At 36.6% G+C, this 21,455-nt stretch overlaps 2 protein-coding genes and 1 long non-coding RNA gene across 3 annotated transcripts in view; 2 read left to right on the top strand and 1 right to left on the bottom strand.

Annotated features, from left to right (window-relative positions):
* Window positions 1-12,152, bottom strand: part of LOC134740249 (uncharacterized) — a 63,270-nt gene extending 51,118 nt beyond the window's left edge. The window contains exons 1-3 of the long non-coding RNA XR_010127571.1: window positions 9,858-12,152; window positions 4,446-4,603; window positions 1,158-1,293 (exon numbers count right to left, since the gene is read on the bottom strand). This is a non-coding gene — a long non-coding RNA (uncharacterized LOC134740249). The remainder of the gene's footprint in view (window positions 1-1,157; window positions 1,294-4,445; window positions 4,604-9,857) is intronic.
* Window positions 1-12,263, top strand: part of CCDC179 (coiled-coil domain containing 179) — a 34,256-nt gene extending 21,993 nt beyond the window's left edge. Inside the window, exons 6-7 of the transcript XR_008492305.2 lie at window positions 11,600-11,646; window positions 12,172-12,263. The gene's annotated coding sequence lies outside the window, so the exon portion shown is untranslated. The remainder of the gene's footprint in view (window positions 1-11,599; window positions 11,647-12,171) is intronic.
* Window positions 9,572-16,658, top strand: SVIP (small VCP interacting protein). Its single transcript, XM_054438130.2, has 4 exons — window positions 9,572-9,774; window positions 11,596-11,646; window positions 12,150-12,263; window positions 16,294-16,658. Exons 1-4 carry the CDS (start codon window positions 9,721-9,723, stop codon window positions 16,306-16,308), a joined length of 234 nt encoding a protein of 77 aa, XP_054294105.1. The 5' UTR covers window positions 9,572-9,720; the 3' UTR covers window positions 16,309-16,658.
* The last annotated feature ends 4,797 nt before the right edge of the window (window positions 16,659-21,455 follow it).

Raw genomic sequence — 21,455 nt, forward strand, 5'->3', positions numbered from 1 at the left:
AAAGCTAAGAGAGGTGAGGTAGCTGCAAAAGAAAAGTTAAAAGGTAGTAGAGGATGATTCATGAGGTTTAAGGAAAGGAGCTGCCTTCATGACATAAAATATCATAAAGATAGTGAAAGTAGGCATCCAAAAATGTTATAGGTAGAGTCAGACGACAGTAAACAACCTAAGCAGCCAAAAACGTCACTACATGCATCATCATATTCTTTGATCAGATTCACAATGTGTTTACCCTCCTTATCCAGGGTCATTTGAACCTTATGATAAATCTTATTTGAAGATTTTATGAACATTAAATCATAATCCAATAAATAGTCTCTCTCCTGGCCAATTTATCTCCATGGGTATAACATCCTGAGAAGGGTATAAATCAAATGCAAGGAATGCCTGGTCCTCAGTGTCTAAATTGTTATAAACTTGTTAACAGTAGACAAATCTATTTTTCCTACCACCTTTGTATTGCACTATATACTGGTATTTGGGAGAGAAGAGGAAGTTTTGTCACCACAGGAGAAGTCATATAATTCTACAGTGGTTTTTTTTTTTTTTTTTTTTTTTTGGTCTCTTGGCAGGACTCCCTATGGCCAAGGGCCTTAAGAGAGAAAAGACATATAGCTAATTAATTGTTCTAAGCCATATAGGAATGGATGTGGACAGGCACTTGTTACTTCTTAAAATTATTATTTTAAGTAAAAAAGCCAACAACAAAACAAAAGTTAAAAGATGGACTTATTTTTAACTTCTATGTGTTGAGCTACTGTGAGCTTGGTTTTTGTTACACTTATAACAGTTAGCCTTATATATCAAACATAAGCATTGTTCTGAAAAATATAGGTACATAGATAGATAGATAGATAGATAGATAGATAGATAGATAGATGGATCTTCACAACTCATGATTGGTAGTATTATACCCAGGAGGCTTTGTTACAAAATATTTTTATCCTGGTAGTAAAAAATTTCCTTTAATTCTATAGTAAGCAGAAAATTTTTATGGTTGGGGTGGATGCAAAAGTGACACATAATAGCTTAGAAGGCAACTAAACTTGTTTTACCTGCTGCTTAGGCATTTTTGTACCCCCTTTCTTGATTTGGAGGGTTTGACCTTAAGCTAATTTTTTCCCTGAAAGCCGGTCCTTACAATCTTATGCACCCACCTCTTCTGCAGTAGTCCAGGAAACTTGTATAGTTTTGGCAGCAGAACATTAGCAGTGAAACAGGTCCAGGCCCAGTGGGATGCCAAATGAGGGAGATTCATACCTCTGGTTTTCAAAATACCATGATTTTGGTTTCCTTGGATGTAAAACAAGGAGAGATAATTAACATTTATAGTTTGACAATTATAAGAGTAATTCATATATCAGAATAGAAAAAGGAAACTATTACATTAGGGTACCAACTAAAAATATGAAGAAAAATTATAACTTGGTGCTTTCTAGAGGATTCTTGTAGCCAAGAAATAATGATTTAATCTGTACTCAAAGTTAGGGCTGAAATCTAGCATTAAGTATTACGCTTTACCCTTGAAACATTTTTTTAGCTGCCCTTTTTATTAAACAAAAAATTATAGCAAGGCCAATTTGCATGCAAGGTAAGTTTTAGGCTTATCATGCTTGCCTGAATAGCTGCATAAAATGCAGCAAGAATTGATTGGCCATATAAACTCCTTTCGAGTTGGTTTTGCTGAAAGTTTACCTAAAAATAGAATATTTTAGTTTCAGTCTTGGTAAAATAACCAGTGTCTCCAATTGTTTGAAGAAAAAAAACTATAATTGAACTTATGCAGACAACTATATTGTCATAAAATTCAATCTGAATTTTGGAGGACTCAGAAAGGTAAGTTTGCTTACAAAAATGTACTTTACCCAAATAATCTAAAAGATTTTTTTTTTTGGTCCCTTCTTTAACCAGAGCTGCAGCTTTTAAAACAAGTGTTTGTTTACCTGGGAAATGCCATTTACAAACCAAACAGCTCATGAGAACTATTAGGCACTGTAGAATTTAGCAGCTCCTCACAATTAGTCCTAGAAAAGAGGCTCTCTGCTTATTAGGTAGCAAGATTTTGTGTAAGCCATTTTTATTTTATCATAGAACTCTTTTGGGAAACATTATTTCCATTAGCATAGGGGTAGCTTCAGTTAATATTTCATAGCAAGGCAGTAAATGCCCTATCAAGCAGAAATTCTCTAGTTCGGTCATTGTCATTGAAAGGTACTCACAGATTTTTCCATCAGCCCCGATAAAAGCTCCACATAAAGGGCTATGCAGCAGAGGAAAGCTTTACCCTATATTTTGTGGGCTTTTACTAGTTCCTATTTAGTGTGTTTAAATAACATTTTTTAATAAATAAATTTAATAAATGTTTAAATACCATTTGCTAAAGAGCCGATTTATATGTCTTCAGTTTTTATAGTACTAGAAAAGAGAAAAACAACCCCCAGTTAGATATAGTACCCATTTTCATAAGACTTTTTGGTAAAAGGGGGTTACAACTACCTTACATAAAGCTTGTTTAAACATCTTAAATTTTATAATTCTATTAAACTGTATGTTTTTATGTTCAGGTCTCAGGAACCCTTTTTTATCCCCAGACCATTTTACCTTTTCTGGTGAAAAGGATTTGGTTTCCCAGCAGGGAGTTACATCTATAAGACCTATGAGGGACCGCAGATTTGATAAGGCTTCTTAAATAGTCCTGTCATTCTGTCAGAGGAGCACCCATGTAAAAGGGGTCCCCTTAACCCCCAAATTTACCATGACCTAGGTAATAGGCATATTTGGCAGGAGGATATCCCAGTTATCATAAAGCTAGTCCAACATGTCTTGCATATGAAACATATCAACTGCTTCATCTGGGGTACTTCACTTGGTATTTTATAGTAAGAGTGGGGCAGTCCCCTTCTCAGGGCAAACAAACCTTACAATGGCATTATCTGGCCCACTAGGCAGGAATAAACATGAAACTACTTGATCAATAAATGCAAACAAAATGCTAACATTGCTGATATTATTTTACCAATAGTTTTAAAGCCATCTTATTTATTAAAGATTTTACTTAAGTCATGTGAACTTGAAAAAACATTTGACTAGTCTTTTTTAAGTCTCTGATTTAAGCACTTTTACCTATTTTTTTAGCCAACTAATTAGAACTCTTTATATATATATTTTAGCAGTGAAACACTGTATGCCTGACATAAATACATGGACATATCTAGGCATGCCGATAGACGTACATTTTATAGATTCATAAAGACTTCCTTTTCCTTTTTTTTTTTCAATTTTAGACTTTCAAATTCTTGATAACATGTTGCACCACCCTAAGCAGTTTTCAGCTAAATAGACCTAAATTTGCATATTAAAGGAAACAACTCAGGTGACAATCAGATAGCAAAATTTACATAATAAGGTACAAAAAGAAAAAGTTTGGTATGCTAAAGAAAAATTAAAATGAATTTAACTGCCAATTAAACATAAAATTATAGAATTTATAAAGGCATTCAAATACATACACACATATATACATACATACATACACGTACACACACAAAGATCCTATAGATTTACTTTAGTACTCTGGCCGTGAGATGAATATAAATTCGCCGGTTTGCAAAAAAACGGTTAGATCCAAAGAGTGGTTTTTTAACTCAGTATGAAACTAACACCAGATTTAAAGCAGGCAGAAAATAGAGAAAGAGAACTTAGGAACTCTATAGTTCGCAGGTCGACCTTAGGGATCTTTTTCCTTAAGGTAAAATGTACACAAAGACCATATTACTTCCATTTTACATAAACTGTGGAAAGTAGAGGTGCCACAAAACCTACAGTGTGCTCAAAAGGGGGTCATTCTCCTTGGTTTTTTTTTTTTTTCCATATTCTTAGTTAATTTCTTTCCTACTTTTTTTTTTTTGAGACGGAGTCTTGCTCTGTCGCCCAGGCTGCAGCACAGTGGCGTGACCTCGGCTCACTGCAAGCTCCGCTTCCCGGGTTCATGCCATTCTCCTGCCTCAGCCTCCCGAGTAGCTGGGACTACAGGCGCCCGCCACAACGCCCGGCTAATTTTTTGTATTTTTAGTAGAGACGGGGTTTCACCATGTTAGCCAGGATGGTCTCCATCTCCTGACCTCGTGATCCACACACCTCGGCCTCCCAAATTGCTGGGATTACAGGCGTGAGCCACCGCGCCCGGCCCCTACTTTTTTTTTTTTAAAGGCGGAACTGATGAGCCGTGGATGAAAATGACAGTTCAGTTCCTCATTCAAATATGCACAGACAAGCCAAATTGAGATTAATTCTGAGAGAAAAGCAATTGAGGAGACCCTTTAGAAATGCATCTTTGAACTCAAGTTGGGATCCTAAAGCAACAAATTCCTAGGAGAATAAAACAGCTCAGAATAAATCAAGGACTATCAACCAAAACAGGAGGTCCGAGGCTCAGGAGGACTCACCAGTTCCACAGGAGGAGAAGCCCAAACTCGGTGAGGCTTCAATGGGCTCCAGCTGGTACCTTAGCTCTGGTTTTGGGATACTCCTTCAAGATCCAGAGTCTTCTCTGAGGCCCCATGTGTTTGGGCGCCATATTATTGTCGACAGAAAGAGTGGAACTCTGTAAAATATTTGAAGAGATTTATTCTGAGCCAAATATGAGTGACCATGGCCCGTGACACAGCCCTCAGGAAGTCCTGAGAACCCGAGGTGGTTCGGCGCAGCTTGGTTTTATACATTTTAGAGAGCATGAAACATCAATCAAATACATTTAAGAAGTACATTGGTTTAGTCCAGAAAGGCAGAACAACTCAAAGCAGGAGCTTCCAGGCTATAGGTAAATTTAAACATTTTCTGGTTGACAATTGGTTGAGTTTGTCTGAAGACCTGGGATAGATAGAAAGCGAATGTTCAGGTTAAGATAAAGATCGTGGAGACCAAAGTTCTTTCGAAGTCTTACAGTGGCTGCCCTTAGAGGCAACAGGTGACCAATGTTTCCTATTCAGATCTTAGTTAATCTCTTTAGGATTGGGAGGGTCTGGAAGAAAAAGATCTAGGTATGTTAGTAGAGATTCTTTACAGCTGCACATTTTCCCCCACAAAGAAACGCTTTGGAGGGTCATTTCAAAATATGGCAAAGAAACATGTTTTTGGGTAACATATTTTGATTTTCTTCTTTGTCTTGTAATGTTATGCCAGAGTTAGGCTGGAAAGTAAATCATGATATATAGGGTTAAATAAAATCCATCTGATGAGAATTTATGATTTGTAGGGCATGACTCCCCAGACCCCTTAGATAGGGATTTGGGCAAGATAAAAAAATTAAGAGTTTAGTCCTCATTTCCATACATGTAAAATATAAAGAAGTTATTCCATTTTTAGGTAGTCAAGACAAAAAAAACTGCACACAAATATTCATGGAGCTTTGTTCATAATGGCCTGAAAAGGCTCAAAGGGGCCCATACATCCATGAATAGGTAAATTGACTTTTGGGGGGTTTTTGGGGGGTTGTTGTTATTGTTTGTTTGTTTTGAGATGGGGTCTCACTCCATTGCCCAGGCTGGAGTGCAGTGGTGCAATCATGGTTCACTCCAGCCTCGACTTCCTTGGGCTCATGTGTTTCTCCCACCTCAGCCTCCCCAGTCACTGGGACTACAGGCACACACCACCATGCTCAGCTATTTTTTGTATTTTTTGTAGAGATGGGGTCTCCCCATTCGACTTCCTTGGGCTCATGTGTTTCTCCCACCTCAGCCTCCCCAGTCACTAGGACTACAGGCACACACCACCGTGCTCAGCTATTTTTCGTATGTTTTGTAGAGATGGGGTCTCCCCATGTTGCCCAGGCTGGTCTCAACCTCCTGGGCTCGAGTGATCCTACCTCTTCAGCCTCCTGAGTAGCTGATACTACAGGCAAGAGCCACTGTGCTCCCTGGTAAATTAACTTTTTAAATGTAGCACACCTATAGCAATGTAATATTAAGAAACAGACACACAATAACACTGATGAATTTCAGAAACTTTATGTAGAAGGAGCAGAGCCAGACAAAAGAAGCACTTATGGTATGTTTCCATTTCTATGAAATTTTAGAAAATGTGTAGTTAATTAATGGAGACAGAAAGCAAATCAATATTTGTCGTGGGCTAGAGGTCAATGGGGGGTTGTTTGGAAAGTGGCACAAGGTAACCTTTTAGAGTAATGGAAATGTTGTATACCTTGTTATGGTGTTTACAAGAGCACATATAATTGTCAAAAACTCAACTAATACCCAAGACAATTTGCACCTGACAGAATTAAACAGGAACAAAAGACTTTATTTAAGACCACTGTAATAAGACACAGAAAGAGGGCTCAATGCCACTGAAAAAAAAAAAAGCAGGAGAGATTTTAAGCACAGAGGTCCCTAAGTGGAAAAGTACTGTATGTTGGTCAATAGGGTTAGACCATCTGTGTTTGCTGATTGGTGCTTAGGGAAGTCAGGCTCCTACTCTCCCACAGAGATTAGGAGATAAGAAAAGGTTCTACCTTTCTTAATTATTGAATTTCAAAGAGATGACACCCAGGTTTTTGAGAAAGATGGTTCTGCACTGTAGAACTGATAAGAGGCCAGAAGATTTACATCTTAAAGGAGCAGAGAAAATGTACACTTTGCAAGTTTTTTTAAAGTGAATGGTCTAAAAATAGGGAGCTCAGAGGCCAACAATCAGGAAGAACCCTGTCTAAAGGTTAGGCAGCAGGAAACATTAGGCCATCTTGGTCAGTGACTATCTGCACTGTTTTTTTCTATATGTAATACCTATGATAAAGTTTAATTTATAAATTAGGTTCAGTAACAGATTAACAACAACTAATAATAAAACAATTATAACAATATGCCATTATCACTAATCTTGCACTTTGGTTCATTAATATGTAAAATAAGGGTTACTTGAACACCAGCACTGTAATACCAACAGTTAATGTGACAACTGAGATAGCTACTAAGTGACTAATGGGCGGGTGGCTTAGACACTGTGGATACGCTTTACAAAGGGATGATTCACATCATTCACATCCTGGGTGTGACGGATTAGGACAGCCTAAGATTTGATCAGATACTTAGAAGGCAAGCAATTTATAATTTATAAATTATTTCTGAAATTTTCCATTTAATATTTTTGGACCTCAGTGGACCATGCAGTTGACAATATATGCAAAACATATATTGTATATTTCATTTATGTAAAACTTAAAGATTATAGTGATATTAATGTTGAATAAATAAACTGAAACTTTATCAAAACCAGGAATGGAAGGCACTACTGTACACCTAAAGTAGATGTGTTAATTGTATTTTATATCTCAATAATGTTTATTAAAAATAAAAATCAATAAACCATGGAAAGTGTTGGGGAAATTATGATGTCATGGAAAGTGTTTTGATAATAATTAAAAACAAAATCTGCCAATGCAGGAAACTTCTCCACAAACGCAGGAAAGAAACAATTTTATCATTGAATAAGCATTAAATCGATTGTGATTTCTATCAGAAGCAATCTACTAAAGAGTTTGCAATGAAAAAATTCTTCACCATTTTTATATAGCCTGGCAGATACAATCCACTACACACATGTTAATTGTTTTTATCTAAAGGAAATCTAAAGGAAAGAATAACACTTGTATCTCTTGACAAGCAGAAAGCTCCATCTTGAAGCCAAGTGCCTAGACAGTAAACTATCATGAAGATGGGGAGACAGGTGCCACTCTTGGATATTTTCATTTCTAAGAGAAAGCCAATAGGCCTCCAAAGATATTCTGAAGATGCAAAACTGGCAAGAGGCTTATTTAGGTTCTTTCTTTCTGATGCAAAACTCGCAAGACGCTTATTTAGCCTCCCTGCCCTCCCCTCCTCTCTTTCTTTTCTTTCAAGGGACTCTCACTCTGTTGCGCAGGCTGGAGTGCAGTGGCGCGAGCTCGGCTCACTGCAACCTCCGCCTCTCGGGTTCAAGCGATTCTCCCTGCTCAGCCTCCGGAGTAGCTGGGATTACAGGTGCCCACCACCACGCCTGGGGAAGTTTTGTATTTTTAGTAAAGAAAGGGTTTCCCCAGGTTGGTCAGGCTGGTCTTGAACTCCTGACCTCAGGTGATCCACCCACCTTGGCCTCTGAAAGTACAGGAGTAAGCCACCATGCCTGGCCTTTTTTTTTTTTTTTTCATACATTTCAGTGAGACAGAGATAGCGCTTACAATTTCACGTTTTCTAAACACAATGCTAAAGAGGAGGTGGGTAGTTATCTTTCTCTTTTTGCAACAGAGAACCTTCACTTTTTCTTTACATATTTTTATTTACCCTTAGAAAGGGCCCATGCAATCGAACAATAGTATTAAAAAAGCATCATCCCCTATTATTTAAGGAATAAACTACTGTTTCATTCAATAACATGGAAGAATTTAAAAAAATTATGGCTTTTGCAAAACATATTGTATATTTCATTTATGTAAAACTTAAAGACTATAGTGATATTAATATTTATGCAAAACTTAGAGACTAAAGTGATATTAAACAAATTAATAGTTTCCTGGATCTAGGTATAGGATAGAGTATTGAATGGGATTGGGTACAATAGAAGATTTTTGGGTGATGGAAAACTTACATATCTTGAATGTGGTGATCACATGTTTGTTAACTCAGTGAACTCTACAATCAAAATAAGTGCATAATATTATATGTAAATTATACATCTATAAAAAATTAACCAGTAAGTATATCAAAAAGCTGACAATGGTTTCTGAGACGCTGTCACTATACATCCTACTTTTTGTAATGTTTGAAAATTTTCAAATAAGCAGAAATAACTAATAGAATGCAAAAATAAAATAAAAGCATTTGTGTGGAGACGAGATCAGTAACTTCAGTATCACCTGTGGGTTTACCGGAAATGAATCTCAGGTCCCACCCTATACTTACTAAATCAGCATGTAAATTTTAACTAGTTGCCCAGCTGATTCTCATACTTATTAAAATTTGAGAAGAATGTCATTAAAATATTTCTCAATAGATGAAACTTTATTATTTCTCTCGGAAGGATAAATGACTCCTAAATACCAGAAACTAGTGGAAGTCTCAACTAATGCCACATTTATGACGCTAGATTCATCGTCATAATAATGGATTTTATATTCTGCCCTCTGTTCTGGAATAGCATTGTCACTAAGAAGGGAGAAAAGGGTGCTGATGTTGACTTGGAATTTTGGCTTTAATTTCTAGGACACCAGAGTCCCATCTCATAAAGAAAGGTAGCATGAACTACCCAGAGTTGTGCCACTCACTCATTTATAAACGGTAAGACAGGGTTAGCAGGAAGAGCTTTGGAACCATAGCGAAGCTTTTCCATCCCTTCCCTGCATTGCTACCCACAGCAGGTGTTTCCTGGAACCTACGCTTTGGCCACAAGCCCAGCGGTCGCGGGGCGGGGGTAGGCGGAGCTGTGGGTGAGGAAAGGGCAATGCCTTAGGGGGGCGCAGCTGAGCTGTGGGACTGGTTGGTGTCGCGAGAAGAGGGGGGTGTTGCCGCAGAGAGGCGAGGCGGGGCGGAGCCGCGGGGTGGGGGCGGGGCGTTGCCGCTGGGGCGGAGCCGAGCCAGTGGAGGGCGGTGGGGGCGGGGCAAGCGCGGAGGACCAGGGACGGGCTCCGGACCCCGCAGTTAGCGCCGCCTGGCCTGGGGCGGACCGGGTCAGGGTTCCCCAGCTGTCGTCCCTATGGGGCTGTGTTTTCCTTGTCCCGGGGAGTCCGCGCCTCCCACGCCGGACCTGGTGAGTAGAGCAGGTCCCTGCGTCCGCCAGGCCGCGCCTTGAGCACCTGTCCTCGGGCTGCGGGGTGGGCTGAGCCATTGTACCTGGTGGCGCAGGTCGAGAGCCCGCGGGGGACCCTGCTAGCGAGGACGGGTGGACGCGTCAGGAGGGTCGTTGGTCCTGTCAGAGCGACCTAGGCCGTCGCCTCCGTGTAGATCTCCACTTTTGTAACAAAAAGTTGTCGAAAGGCGGCTGTGGCGTCTTTCTACCTTCCACTGACTTTGGCTGCACCGGATATTCATAGGGCGCCGGCGCACGCAGAGGGCGTTGCGCGTGGGACATTCTGGGGGATGCGATAGATGGAATTCGGCGCGAAAAGACATTGGTTTCCCCGGGAGCTCTTTAGTCGTCTAGGAGATGTGCATTTTCAACTGTGTCTACCATCTTTTAAAAGAAGGTGCTCGGAAGTCGCTTATACACCTGAGCTTTATCGGATATGTTTTTTTAATGATTTCTTTTTAGTATTTATCTCATTCTTTTACGTTCTCCCTTTAAAAGAATATGTAGTACAGAGTGTCCAATTTATGATGTTGTCGTATTTAACAAAAATACTGGACACTCAGTTACATTCGAATTTCAGATATACAAGGAATACATTTATAATATCGTTTTGTGCCATGCAATATTAGGGATCTAGTTCTACAAAAACATTACTTATTGCTTATCTGAAATTCAAATGTAGCTAGTGTGTGTGTGGTACAATACCTGTACACTTTTTGTAGCTTTCTGTTAACAGTATCTTTACATTAGTACTCCTTACAGGGAGTTAACATAAACCTGTTTCTCTTCTCTAGCTAAAAATTAGTTGAAGAAAATGAAGTATTTAGGGAAGTACATTAACTCTTCAGCTATTATAGATACTAAAAATTTAGTACTTATAAATTTGATGTGGGAAAGTTCAGCTTCTCTTTGTTGCTGCTGTTGTTTTAAATTAAGTTGATTTTGTTGTTCTGGGTGTTGATAAAATATAACGTGTCAGATTTGTTAAGCCCTCCCCCCATCCTCATACTATACCCTCTTCCCTTGATAACCACACGGCTCACTGCTTGGATGTCACTTTATCAGTGAAGCTTTTCCTGACCACGTTAAACGAAATATATTCCCCACAATACCACCCACCCATTCTCCCATTACTTATCTGCCATACCATCTGACAGACGTTTACTTACTTCATTATATTTGTCTGTGCGCCCGCAATTGGAATTTGTTTCATTTGGGAGGAGACATTTATCTATGTTTTTGCACTGTTGTATCCCAGCACCTAGAAAAAGGGTTTCATAATAAGTAGTACATGGTCTAGAAAAATAGCATTCACTGTTTTCTAATATGGAACAATACCTCTCATGAAATTACTCCAGTCCTTCCCTCCTACACACTGAGATTAGCCCACTTCATTTATTAACCTTTCCTAAAAACACCAGGTTACTTCAGACTCCATTTTAACTGGCAGTATCAAACCATGTATTTTCCTTCTTGTATTTGTCAGCATTATTTGTTTTATTATTGCCCTGACTAGCTTGTAGGCCTTTTTATTAAAAAAGAGAGTAAATAAATGATTATATAGGCAAACCTTGTATCTGTTTTAGCGTGTGATGATTTGAAGGTATATTGATTAGGAGAATGAAATTCAGAAAGTTGAGTAGTGGCATTCTTTGTGGGACATTTAGGGCCAGTACTGAATATTTTTGTAAACTGTTACAGTGCCTATGAAATAAATGTGAATAATTTATTAATAATAATGTTTGTTATTATTTTAATACATATTTTTACACATTTATTTAGGAAGAGAAAAGAGCAAAGCTTGCAGAGGCTGCAGAGAGAAGACAAAAAGAGGTAAGATTAAAGATCAAGTTTTGCCTACTTAGATAATTGAGTTTGTATTTTATTCTTCATAGATGTCCATAGCTAGATTTTCTAACGCAAATGGCCTTTGATATCCCAAAAATTTACATTTAAAGGTAATTATTTTCAAAATAATTTCCTTATTTATATGAATTGCATTAATATATTTAGATTAATATATGAAAACTATCATATCTTCTCTAAATTCAGATACTCTTTTAGTAACATCCTTCCTTTTAAAATGGCTGTGCATTGTAAAATACTTACAGATGTGAAGCAAGTTTAGGGGAAAATTTGTATAGTTACAAAATACCCAGTGAAGAAATGATGTTTTATGTAAGGCTGTTGTAGAAACACTCCTTCTATGTTACCAAAAATAAACCAACTCCCCAGCCCCAAAGAAAAACCTAGAAAGCAAAGATAGACAAAAAAATGTTTAGCACACTGGACAGATTTTTGTTGTCTTTCTGTATTTCTTATCAAATTTCTTCAAGGCTGCATCTCGGGGAATTTTAGATGTTCAATCTGTGCAAGAAAAGAGAAAGAAAAAGGAAAAAATAGAAAAACAAATTGCTACATCTGGGCCCCCACCAGAAGGTGGACTTAGGGTAAGTATTAAAATTTTCTTAGTGATTAACTTAACTGGCATTTTAAAAAAACTTAAGTAGCAATCCATTCATAATTTTCTCCTGAAATGTATTATCAGAAAATTTTGAAATAGTTTAAAAGCATGAGTAGTAAATATTGGAAGTAATACCAATTTATTTTAACATTTATTGGAATCAATTAGCTTTTTTCCCCAAAATGAAATAATAGATTTATTATTTTAACACTATATTTTAATACTCTTATGCTTACTACTAATCTTAAATAATTCAAAAATTCAAGCAATATGGAAAAGTATAAAGAAGTGTAAAAGTCATCCAAACTAAGTATCATTTTGACAGACATAATTTCTAACCTTCATTTACATATCTTATTAAATTGGATTACACTATAAATTCTGTTTTATGGCCTGAGCTCTTTTACTCATTGATTTGGAATCTTTGATCTTTCCATTGCCACTCTTTATTATAGTTACGTAAATGTTAATTTGGATTACAGAATGTATACAGGTGTGGGTATCATATACATACCTCCCCAGGTATGGATCCCAGAGCTAGACACTGGGAATATAATGGTGGACAAGTTAAGCAGAGTCTCTGAATGCTGGAGTCTTTACAGTCTAGCAGGACTTTAAAGGATTTATTTTTAAAATCCCTTAAAGCTCAGGAAAATAATGGCTCAGATACTAAGAATTTATTCTTGGTCCATTTTTAAAGTAAATAGAAGTTAGTATATTTGCGAAAAGGACAGTGTCTTTAATTTCAGTCATTTATATTTAACTAGTCAATGATTTATGAGTACTTTTCAACAGATTCATTGGTTTTTTTCTCTCAAAACTACACACACACACACGCACATACATATACATGTACATATACACATACGCTTGCCTACATGTAGATAGTCTCCTAACCTGTGGGGCAGGCAGCTTATGAACACCCTTAGCAGTTGATTCTGGCTCAAGAATATCACAGAAATAAGAATGTGTGACTGTTTATTTTACCATTGTAAGTTACTTCATCTAATATCATTTAATGAATGAAAATTTATTTATAAAGTTTTTTTATGGTGAACTTTTAGCAATATATAAAGTAATTAGTTTCAGTATAAGGTAAATAAGTCTGACCATTTTGCTTATGTTTTTTATAATTCCATAATAGAACAGAATAGGTCTAGTGTAAAGTAAAACAGTTGGGTGATAACAAGGTCAATTCTTTATCAGAAATATAGATTCTTTCTTTCAATATTCTGTTGAGATAAAGTGCTGTTTCACTAGGTTTACTTCATATAGGGTTGTCAAAAACAAACACAAAATTACAAAAATTAAATTGTAGGACTGGAAATAATGTTGAGATCCACTATTTCACAGTAGAAGTGGTGAAGGTATTAAGTTAAAGTCATGTGTAATGTTATAGGAAAAGGATACTTTAATCAACACTTAATCATAATTAAGAAGACACTTACTTCACAAGTTCTAACCTAATGAAATTAACATCAGCTTTTAAACTATAAGAAAGAAAGAGGCTTTCTTAAACTTGAAGCTTCCACACTCTGAAGTCTACAGATTAAAAAAAAAATTAGGCCTTATATTACTTACGATCCCTTCAAAAGTGCTCAAAAATGTAAAACATACCCGATGTTAAATTTAGTTTCTGTTTTTCTTTGTGTACTGTTCTTATAAGAAATCTCTCAAACTCACTTAGTAAAAATGACCTTCAGGACCATGAAACTAGATAGTGGCAGGAGGATTTTCTCCAGTGGCTCACTGTCATTAGCCACTGCTGTTGTCCACTGTGAGTAATTTTTCCTTGGAATATTCCTCATCACCTACCACTAACACACTGGCTTCAAGTGGCATGCTCCATTCTGCTTGACACATGCACAACATGTCAAGAGCATGAAGTGAAAAAATTCTGGAAGGCTCAGGGATAACAGAAGGGAAAAATACAAGGCAGAAGTACTTAACCCTCAAAACTCTTGGCCTATGGTCCTTTAATGGCTGCTGTCTGGCTTGTTTCATGGGCTGGCCTGAAGTATCGGTAGAGTCTTCCTAAGGTAGGAAGGTTAGGAAGACTCTTCCTTAGGTAGAGTCTTTCTGACCTGACTCTACCTAGAGTATGAGTCTAGTTTGCATTCCCTGTCTTCACACCTTTCACCTATTCATCTCCTGACCAGTGCTGCATCTTTGTAATTAGCATTGGTAATGCTCACTGTCTTCTGACTTCTTACCTGAAGAAGTCAATGTGATGATGGCATCAGGATGCAAAGTACTATCAGTACAGGATATAGCAGCACAGGAGTAAGGGCAGACCTCTAGTACAATGGCTTTCAACCTTAGCTGCATGTTGGAGTTTCATAGGCAGCTTTCAAAAAGGATTGTTCATTGGGCTCCACCTCACACCAGTCAGAGTCTCTGAGAGTAGGGTTTAGCCATCAGGACTGTTTTAAGCTTCCCAAGGTAATCTAATGTGAACCCAGATTGAGAATCACTATCCTAGCGTTTATAACACTTGTCCTAAGAGAGATGTTTTGGAAGATAGAGTCCCATGGGAATAAATGTTTAAAAATGCTAAATTGTATATTGTAGACTATATCCCCTTCTTAGAGACTAAAAAAGGCACAGAATTATGGCCTCTAAGAAGTTGTACAATGAAGAAAAGCAAGTTTACTTGGATTAATCTTTAATTTTGAAAATTTATTTAAACATAGATTTTATATATATATATATATATATATATATATATATAAACCCAATAATATTCCTTGGATGTACCTGGAAAACACTATCAAGAGATTGCTGAATATCTCTGGTTCTATCCCAGTGGCTCTTCAGGACCTATCACAGATTTAATAGACTTCATTAAACAAAGGGGCAAATGGAATATTTTCTCAACTCAAGAAGGAAAAGAGCTTGCCAAACCATTTTTTAATGATTTCTGCCATTTCTTGACTCCCTGGCTCAAACAAGAATTTTTAAATTTTTGTTTTGTGGTGTTTTATTTTGTGTTCCTTTACTGATTATTGGATATTTAGGATCTTGCTACTGAATAGCAGGTTCACTGTGCAGTGGTTACCAACTTCAGAGTCCAATGGACAGAATACTCATGCATGTAACATTTACATGAAGAGGCTGAGCACAGTCACTCACACGTGTAATCTCAGCTGTGAGAGGGAGGCTTTGGGAGGCTGAGAAGATGGGATGATCACTTGAGGCCAGGAGTTAAGAGACCAGCCTGGGCAACATAGCGAGACCCTGTCTCTACAAAAATAACAAATAAATTAGGTGTGGTGGCATGTGTCTGTGGTCCTAGCTACTCGGGAGGCTGAGGTGGGAGAATGACTTGAGCCTGGGAGGTTGAGGCTGCAGTGAGCCATTCCCACCTCACCCCAGCCTGGGCGATAGAGTGAGACCCTGTCTCAAAAAAACCCCAAAACAAAACCAAAAACATTTAACGTGGAGTGAGTTTATTACTTACAGATTGGCAACAAGGGACAACAGAAGCCTAGGATTCATTATAAGCTTGTCTCCCAAGGAAAACTGCCTGGGGTTGATGACATCTGTGTGTGCCCCACTTGAACCTCAGATGAGTGCCCTGGGTTTTATGACCTGGGGGTTAGAAGGGGAGGTACTACATGACTCCTTGGGCTAAAGCATTGAAGGACATCCTGTCTTTAGGGAGGGACTGGAACAGAACTTGAGCTGTCCTGGCCATTCATTTGCTATCCCAGGATGTTACATTCCCAGCACATTCTACAGTTACTCTTGAAAACTACAGGCAAGACAGTGGGAGAGAGCTATCCTGCAACTACCCACCAATCTGACCAGATATTTTTTCTTCTTTATGCTTTTAAACTATCATCTTATTTCAGGCTTTGGACTATAATGTAAAATTTTATGAATAGCTGCTATTCAGAAAAGTCATTTTGCATTTCTGTGTCCCATATTCCTCTTTTTACCTGTTTGTTCACTAAAATACTGTTATGTAACTTTAAGTAAAATTTACTTTTCTGTCTCTTTTTTATCTTTTCTAGTGGACAGTTTCATAAAGCATAACATGAGTAGAAGAATCTACTGCCAATAACTGTTTATTATCTGCAATCAAGTGGACTTCATCAATTTAATTTCTTCTCTTTGAATAAATGAAGATTCAGACTTTGTAATATTATTGCCCTTAAGTACAATGCTAAAAAAACTTTGATTTTCAAGCTTAGAGAATGGCTAGACTTTTCATTAAATACTGATTTTCCTACATTTGCTCTTTTGCAGTTAGTGGGTGATTTGCTATTTTTCTTAGTAGTTAAAAAATGGAACTAAATAGTGAATATACATACACTGCATGTAAACGTTCTGCATATACCTCTAAGATTAAAATTCGCACTTTTCATCCTTTATAAAATGATCTAACTACTTATATTTGTGCTGCGTCGCCTTACATCTGTTTTTATTTCACTATATATGAAGATGTTTGGTTAAACTTATGGACTTAGTGCCTTTAAACTGATCATCAGGGAGAATCTTGAAAAAATCATTTGAAGGGCTGATGTGAAGGAGCACTGTAAATTTTTATAACTTAGTAATGAATATTCTTAGGCAGATGTAAATTTTTTTCCAATTTATTTTTATTTATGTAGCTTGTAAAATTAACATACCATGTTTTACTTTGTGATAAAGGATTTTCTGTTTGCTGAATTTAAAATTATATATTAGTGATACCATCAGAGGGCAGTGGTGTTCTATTGTATATTAAATTCAGCTCTGTAAAGATCTTTGTAGTAATCGAATGAGTTAAACTAATAATCTGGATGGGTTATAATGAGTAGTAATATATTTGTCCATATTTCATAAGTAGTGTTAATCTTGTGTACTTATTAGAGAATGATCATAAGATTTATACAGATGTGAAACTGCCAAGGCAAGTATGAATGTATGAAAAAAACATGTAGTAGGTACTATACTTACAAAAGGTCTACTTCAGATGTAAAAATATTAGGCGGTAATTCTGTACAATGCATAGTCATAAACCTTAACATTTTTGTTTATTAGAAACATGAATTTTATAGCATTTTTTGTTTCTCCTATATAATACACTGAAATAAAAGAATTGGTGTTAGCCATTAAGGCTGATAGCTCTTTTAAATGCCAAGGCCACATGTTGAGCCCTAAATTAAAATTTGCAGATATTAAGTGCTAATAGAAATTTTAAATTAAATCGACCAAGTTCACTTGCTTTACACAAAGGAAACTAAGCCACTATCTTCATCTATCCCTCCCACAAAAATTGTTATACTGCAGTGTATCGTACATGTTAATTTTAAAAAGTTTCAACTATTATATAATACAGGTCTCTTGACTTCTCATGGAAAAATTATTTTTTCTATTATGGTGTGAAATATTGTGTGAATATCTAGGCAAAACATAACAATTTGGCTCAATTTTCTTTAGAGGATTCATGCTGTTTTTGTTCATGAAGGGTAGTGAAATCATTGAACTATATTTTAGAATGAAAATTTTTGAGTTTATTAAAATGATTTTTTCAAGGCAGCAAGGAAAAGGAATGATTGATAGCTGATTTCATATAGAGCTAGAGCATATCATCCTTGAACTCTGCAAATCCTTTCCTCCATTTTAATATAGCAAGAACAATTTTGTCTTTACTACATCTTAAAGAATTAGAACTTGGGTTGGTGTAAGTGACTTACTTCCAGGGAATCATGCCCTATTTCTACCAGCAGGTCATACCTGAATGTCATGCTATCTATTGTTAACCATGAATGATATTCAGATCTATTACTTTTCGGGAAAAGTGGAACATGTTACTTCCAACCATGGCCTGTCACCATGAGTGTGATCAGCTTTCTCCAAAACCACATGGGTTGCAGGAGCTAAGGGGTAGTACCCAAATGTTAGGAACAGTGTTAGGAAAGGGCAAGGGAAAAGAAGTGACTGGATGTCTTATGAGAAACAGTAAATGACTAAAAAAAACAGTAAATGACTAAAAACATGACTAAAAAATTATATATAAAATATATATTTTATGTGTGTGTGTATATATATACACATAATATCTGCAAATTCTAATTTATATATGTGTGTGAATATACACACACACACACATGCACATACATATGTCCAGACATCTCCCTCATAAAATAACTGTCAGTTCCTATGAAAACCTTAAGTAGAAGCCAATTTCCCATAGTAAATAATTTAGGAGAAAATTATAATGCTTAAAATGTTGCTCAAAACCCATGACCTATTACTAAACTATAATTGGAACAGTAAAATGCATATATGTAACTATCATATCATGATTTAAAATTGCTTAAACCATTGCTGCGTACTACTAATCAAACTTACAGCTGCTAACAAAAGTTGTGAATTATTACACGGCCTCTTTGTAACGTGCTGCATGTTTTTTAAAACATCTCTGTGTTTCTATTTGTTCTACTGCTGGTATTTGGAATGTAATTTAACAGTTCCCAAACATGGTTTGGTTATAAATTGTGTATTGCCTTATAGGGATATAAATACACATTTTTTTCTATGTAAAAATTAGCTTTAGCTGTCTCTTTAACAAACTTTTATCTTTACTACATCCTAAATACTTAGAACCTGAGTTGGTGGTTAGGGAAACCTCAGGAACACTTTAATCACATTGAGATTCAGAAGAGCAACAGAACCAAAGTTTGTTTGGTGTGTTCATACAATCCCTGGATTTATAGGTGGACTTTCTATAAAGGAAAAATGATGTAATTAGTATCCTGTTTTTTTCTAAAGAAATAATACTATCATAAAAATTCCGTCTATCCTTTGTACCCCGGGAAAATGGACATGAACTTTGAATTTTCCCTTTCTCCAAATGTTTGACTTTTTATTTTTACTGATAAGCATTATGCTATGTTCTTAGAAGACAAAAGAAACTCTTGCCAGTTGTGAATAATTTCTGCATGAATAGACCAGTAAGAGGTAAGTAGCCATGACTGCCTATATGTGTTGAGACATAAGGTATATTTAACATCTCCAAGCAAGCATTTCAAATTCTCTTAACTGCTATACATGCTCTAAGCTAATTCAAATATAGTATTGTGGCTTTTTTCTTCAATTTTCTCAAAAGCTACAGACACAAGGCATTTGTATGTATAACAGACTTTGATGAAGTTTTGGTTCCAGTAACTCAAACACTAAGTTTCCCATTTGATATGGCTTTTTATTGTCCTATTCTCCCTCTTCTAGTTATGCTTCATCTTGCAAATATTGACTTTGAATGTGATTACTATTGCCTACGAGTTAAGTATTCATACATTACTCCCGTGGATATCATACTTTTTTGTTATTATATCCTGAATTGCATTGGCTTTTTTTTTTTTTTGAGATGGAGTTTCACTCTTGTTGCCCAGGCTGGAGTGCGATGGCACGATCTCGGCTCACCGCAATCTCCGCCTCCCAGGTTCAAGCGATTCTCCTGTCTCGGCCTCCCTAGTAGCTGGAATTACAGGCATGTGCCACCACGCCTGGCTAATTTTGTGTTTTTAGTAGAGACGGGGTTTCTCCATGTTGGTCAGGCTGGTCTCAAACTCCTGACCTCAGGTGATCCCCCCACCTTGGCCTCCCAAAGTGCTGGGATTACAGGCATGAGCCACTGTGCCCAGCCTGCATTGGCTATTTTTATAGTACCAAATTTGTGTTGAGTTTTGAGTTAATGTCTTCTAGTTATCAAAACAGGTTTGATCCATTCTTTGCAAGTACCTCTAACTTACCTCAAGTGGAACTAATTAGTTTTGCACACAAATTGGTGCTCTCTAGGCTATTTCCCTGAAATTTATCTTGTCACATAAGTCAGATGTCAAGGAGTTATGCTAAACTCCTTTTCCTATCTGACTCCTAAAATGCCCTTTTCTCTGTCTATATTTCTTAGACATAGTTACATTGTAAGTAACAGACACATTTAAAGTAGGTTAATACCAAGTGTCTCAGGTAGAAAATTCTCATAGGTTCCACAAAAACTTATGGTACTAATAAATGACTTTAGTAATCTTGCAGAATGAAAAATATATGAAAGTCAATTTTATCTTTATATGCAAGCAATGAAAAATCTATAATTGAAAGTAGGAAAATTTAAATTACAATATCAACAAATAAAATATTTAGGAAAAATAAAACTGTAGACATTAAAAATGACAAAACATTGCCAATAAATTAAGATCTAAATGAAGAAACATTGTATGTTTTTGGATTGGAAGATGGTAATTCTCAAATGGGCCAGTAAATTCAGTGCAAAATCCCAGCAAACTAGTTCTAGAGAACTTAATAAGATGATCCTTGAATTTATATGGAAATGCAAGACTTAGGAAAGCCAAAACAGTTTTGAAAAAACAAAGTAGGGAAGTACTAGCCAGAGCAATCAGGCAAGAGAAAAAAATACAAAGCATCCATATAGAAAAAAAGTTGCCAAACTCTCTCTCTTCACTGACAACATGGTACTATACCTAGACAACCCTAATGACTCTGCCAACAGGCTTTAAAATGGATAACTTCAGTAAAGTTTCAGGATACAAAGTAAATGTGCAAAAATCAGTAGCATTTCTATACATCAATAATAATCAAGTTGAGAGCCAAATCAATAATGCAATCCAATTTACAATAGCCACACACACAGTAACTACCTAGGAATGCATGTAACCAAAGAGGTGAAATATCTCTAAAAGGTGAATTATACAATACACACTGAAAGAAACCAATGGAAAAATGTTCCATGCTTATGGATTGGAAGAATCAATATCATTAAAATGGACATACTGCCCAAAGCAATCTATAAATTCAGTGCGGTTCCTATCAAGCTACCAATGTCATTTTTTCACAGAATGGAACAGAATACAGAATTCAGAAATAAAGCTGCACAACTAGAGCCATCTGGTCTTTGACAAAGTTGATGAAAATTGGCAATTGAGAAAGCACTAGTCAATAAGTGGTACTGGAATAGCTGGCTAGCCATAAGCAGAAGAATGAAACTCAAGATGGATTAAAGATTTAACTGTAAGATCTCAGACTATAAGGATCCTAGAAGAAAACCTAGAAGACACTATTCTGGATATCGGCCTTGGGAAAACATTTATGCCTAAGTCCTCAAAAGCAATTGCAACAGAAACAAAAATTGACAAGTGAGACTTAAAACAGTTTCTGCAAGCAAAACAAA

Source organism: Pongo pygmaeus, chromosome 9, assembly GCF_028885625.2.
Source record: "Pongo pygmaeus isolate AG05252 chromosome 9, NHGRI_mPonPyg2-v2.0_pri, whole genome shotgun sequence".
Lineage (NCBI taxonomy): Eukaryota > Metazoa > Chordata > Mammalia > Primates > Hominidae > Pongo > Pongo pygmaeus.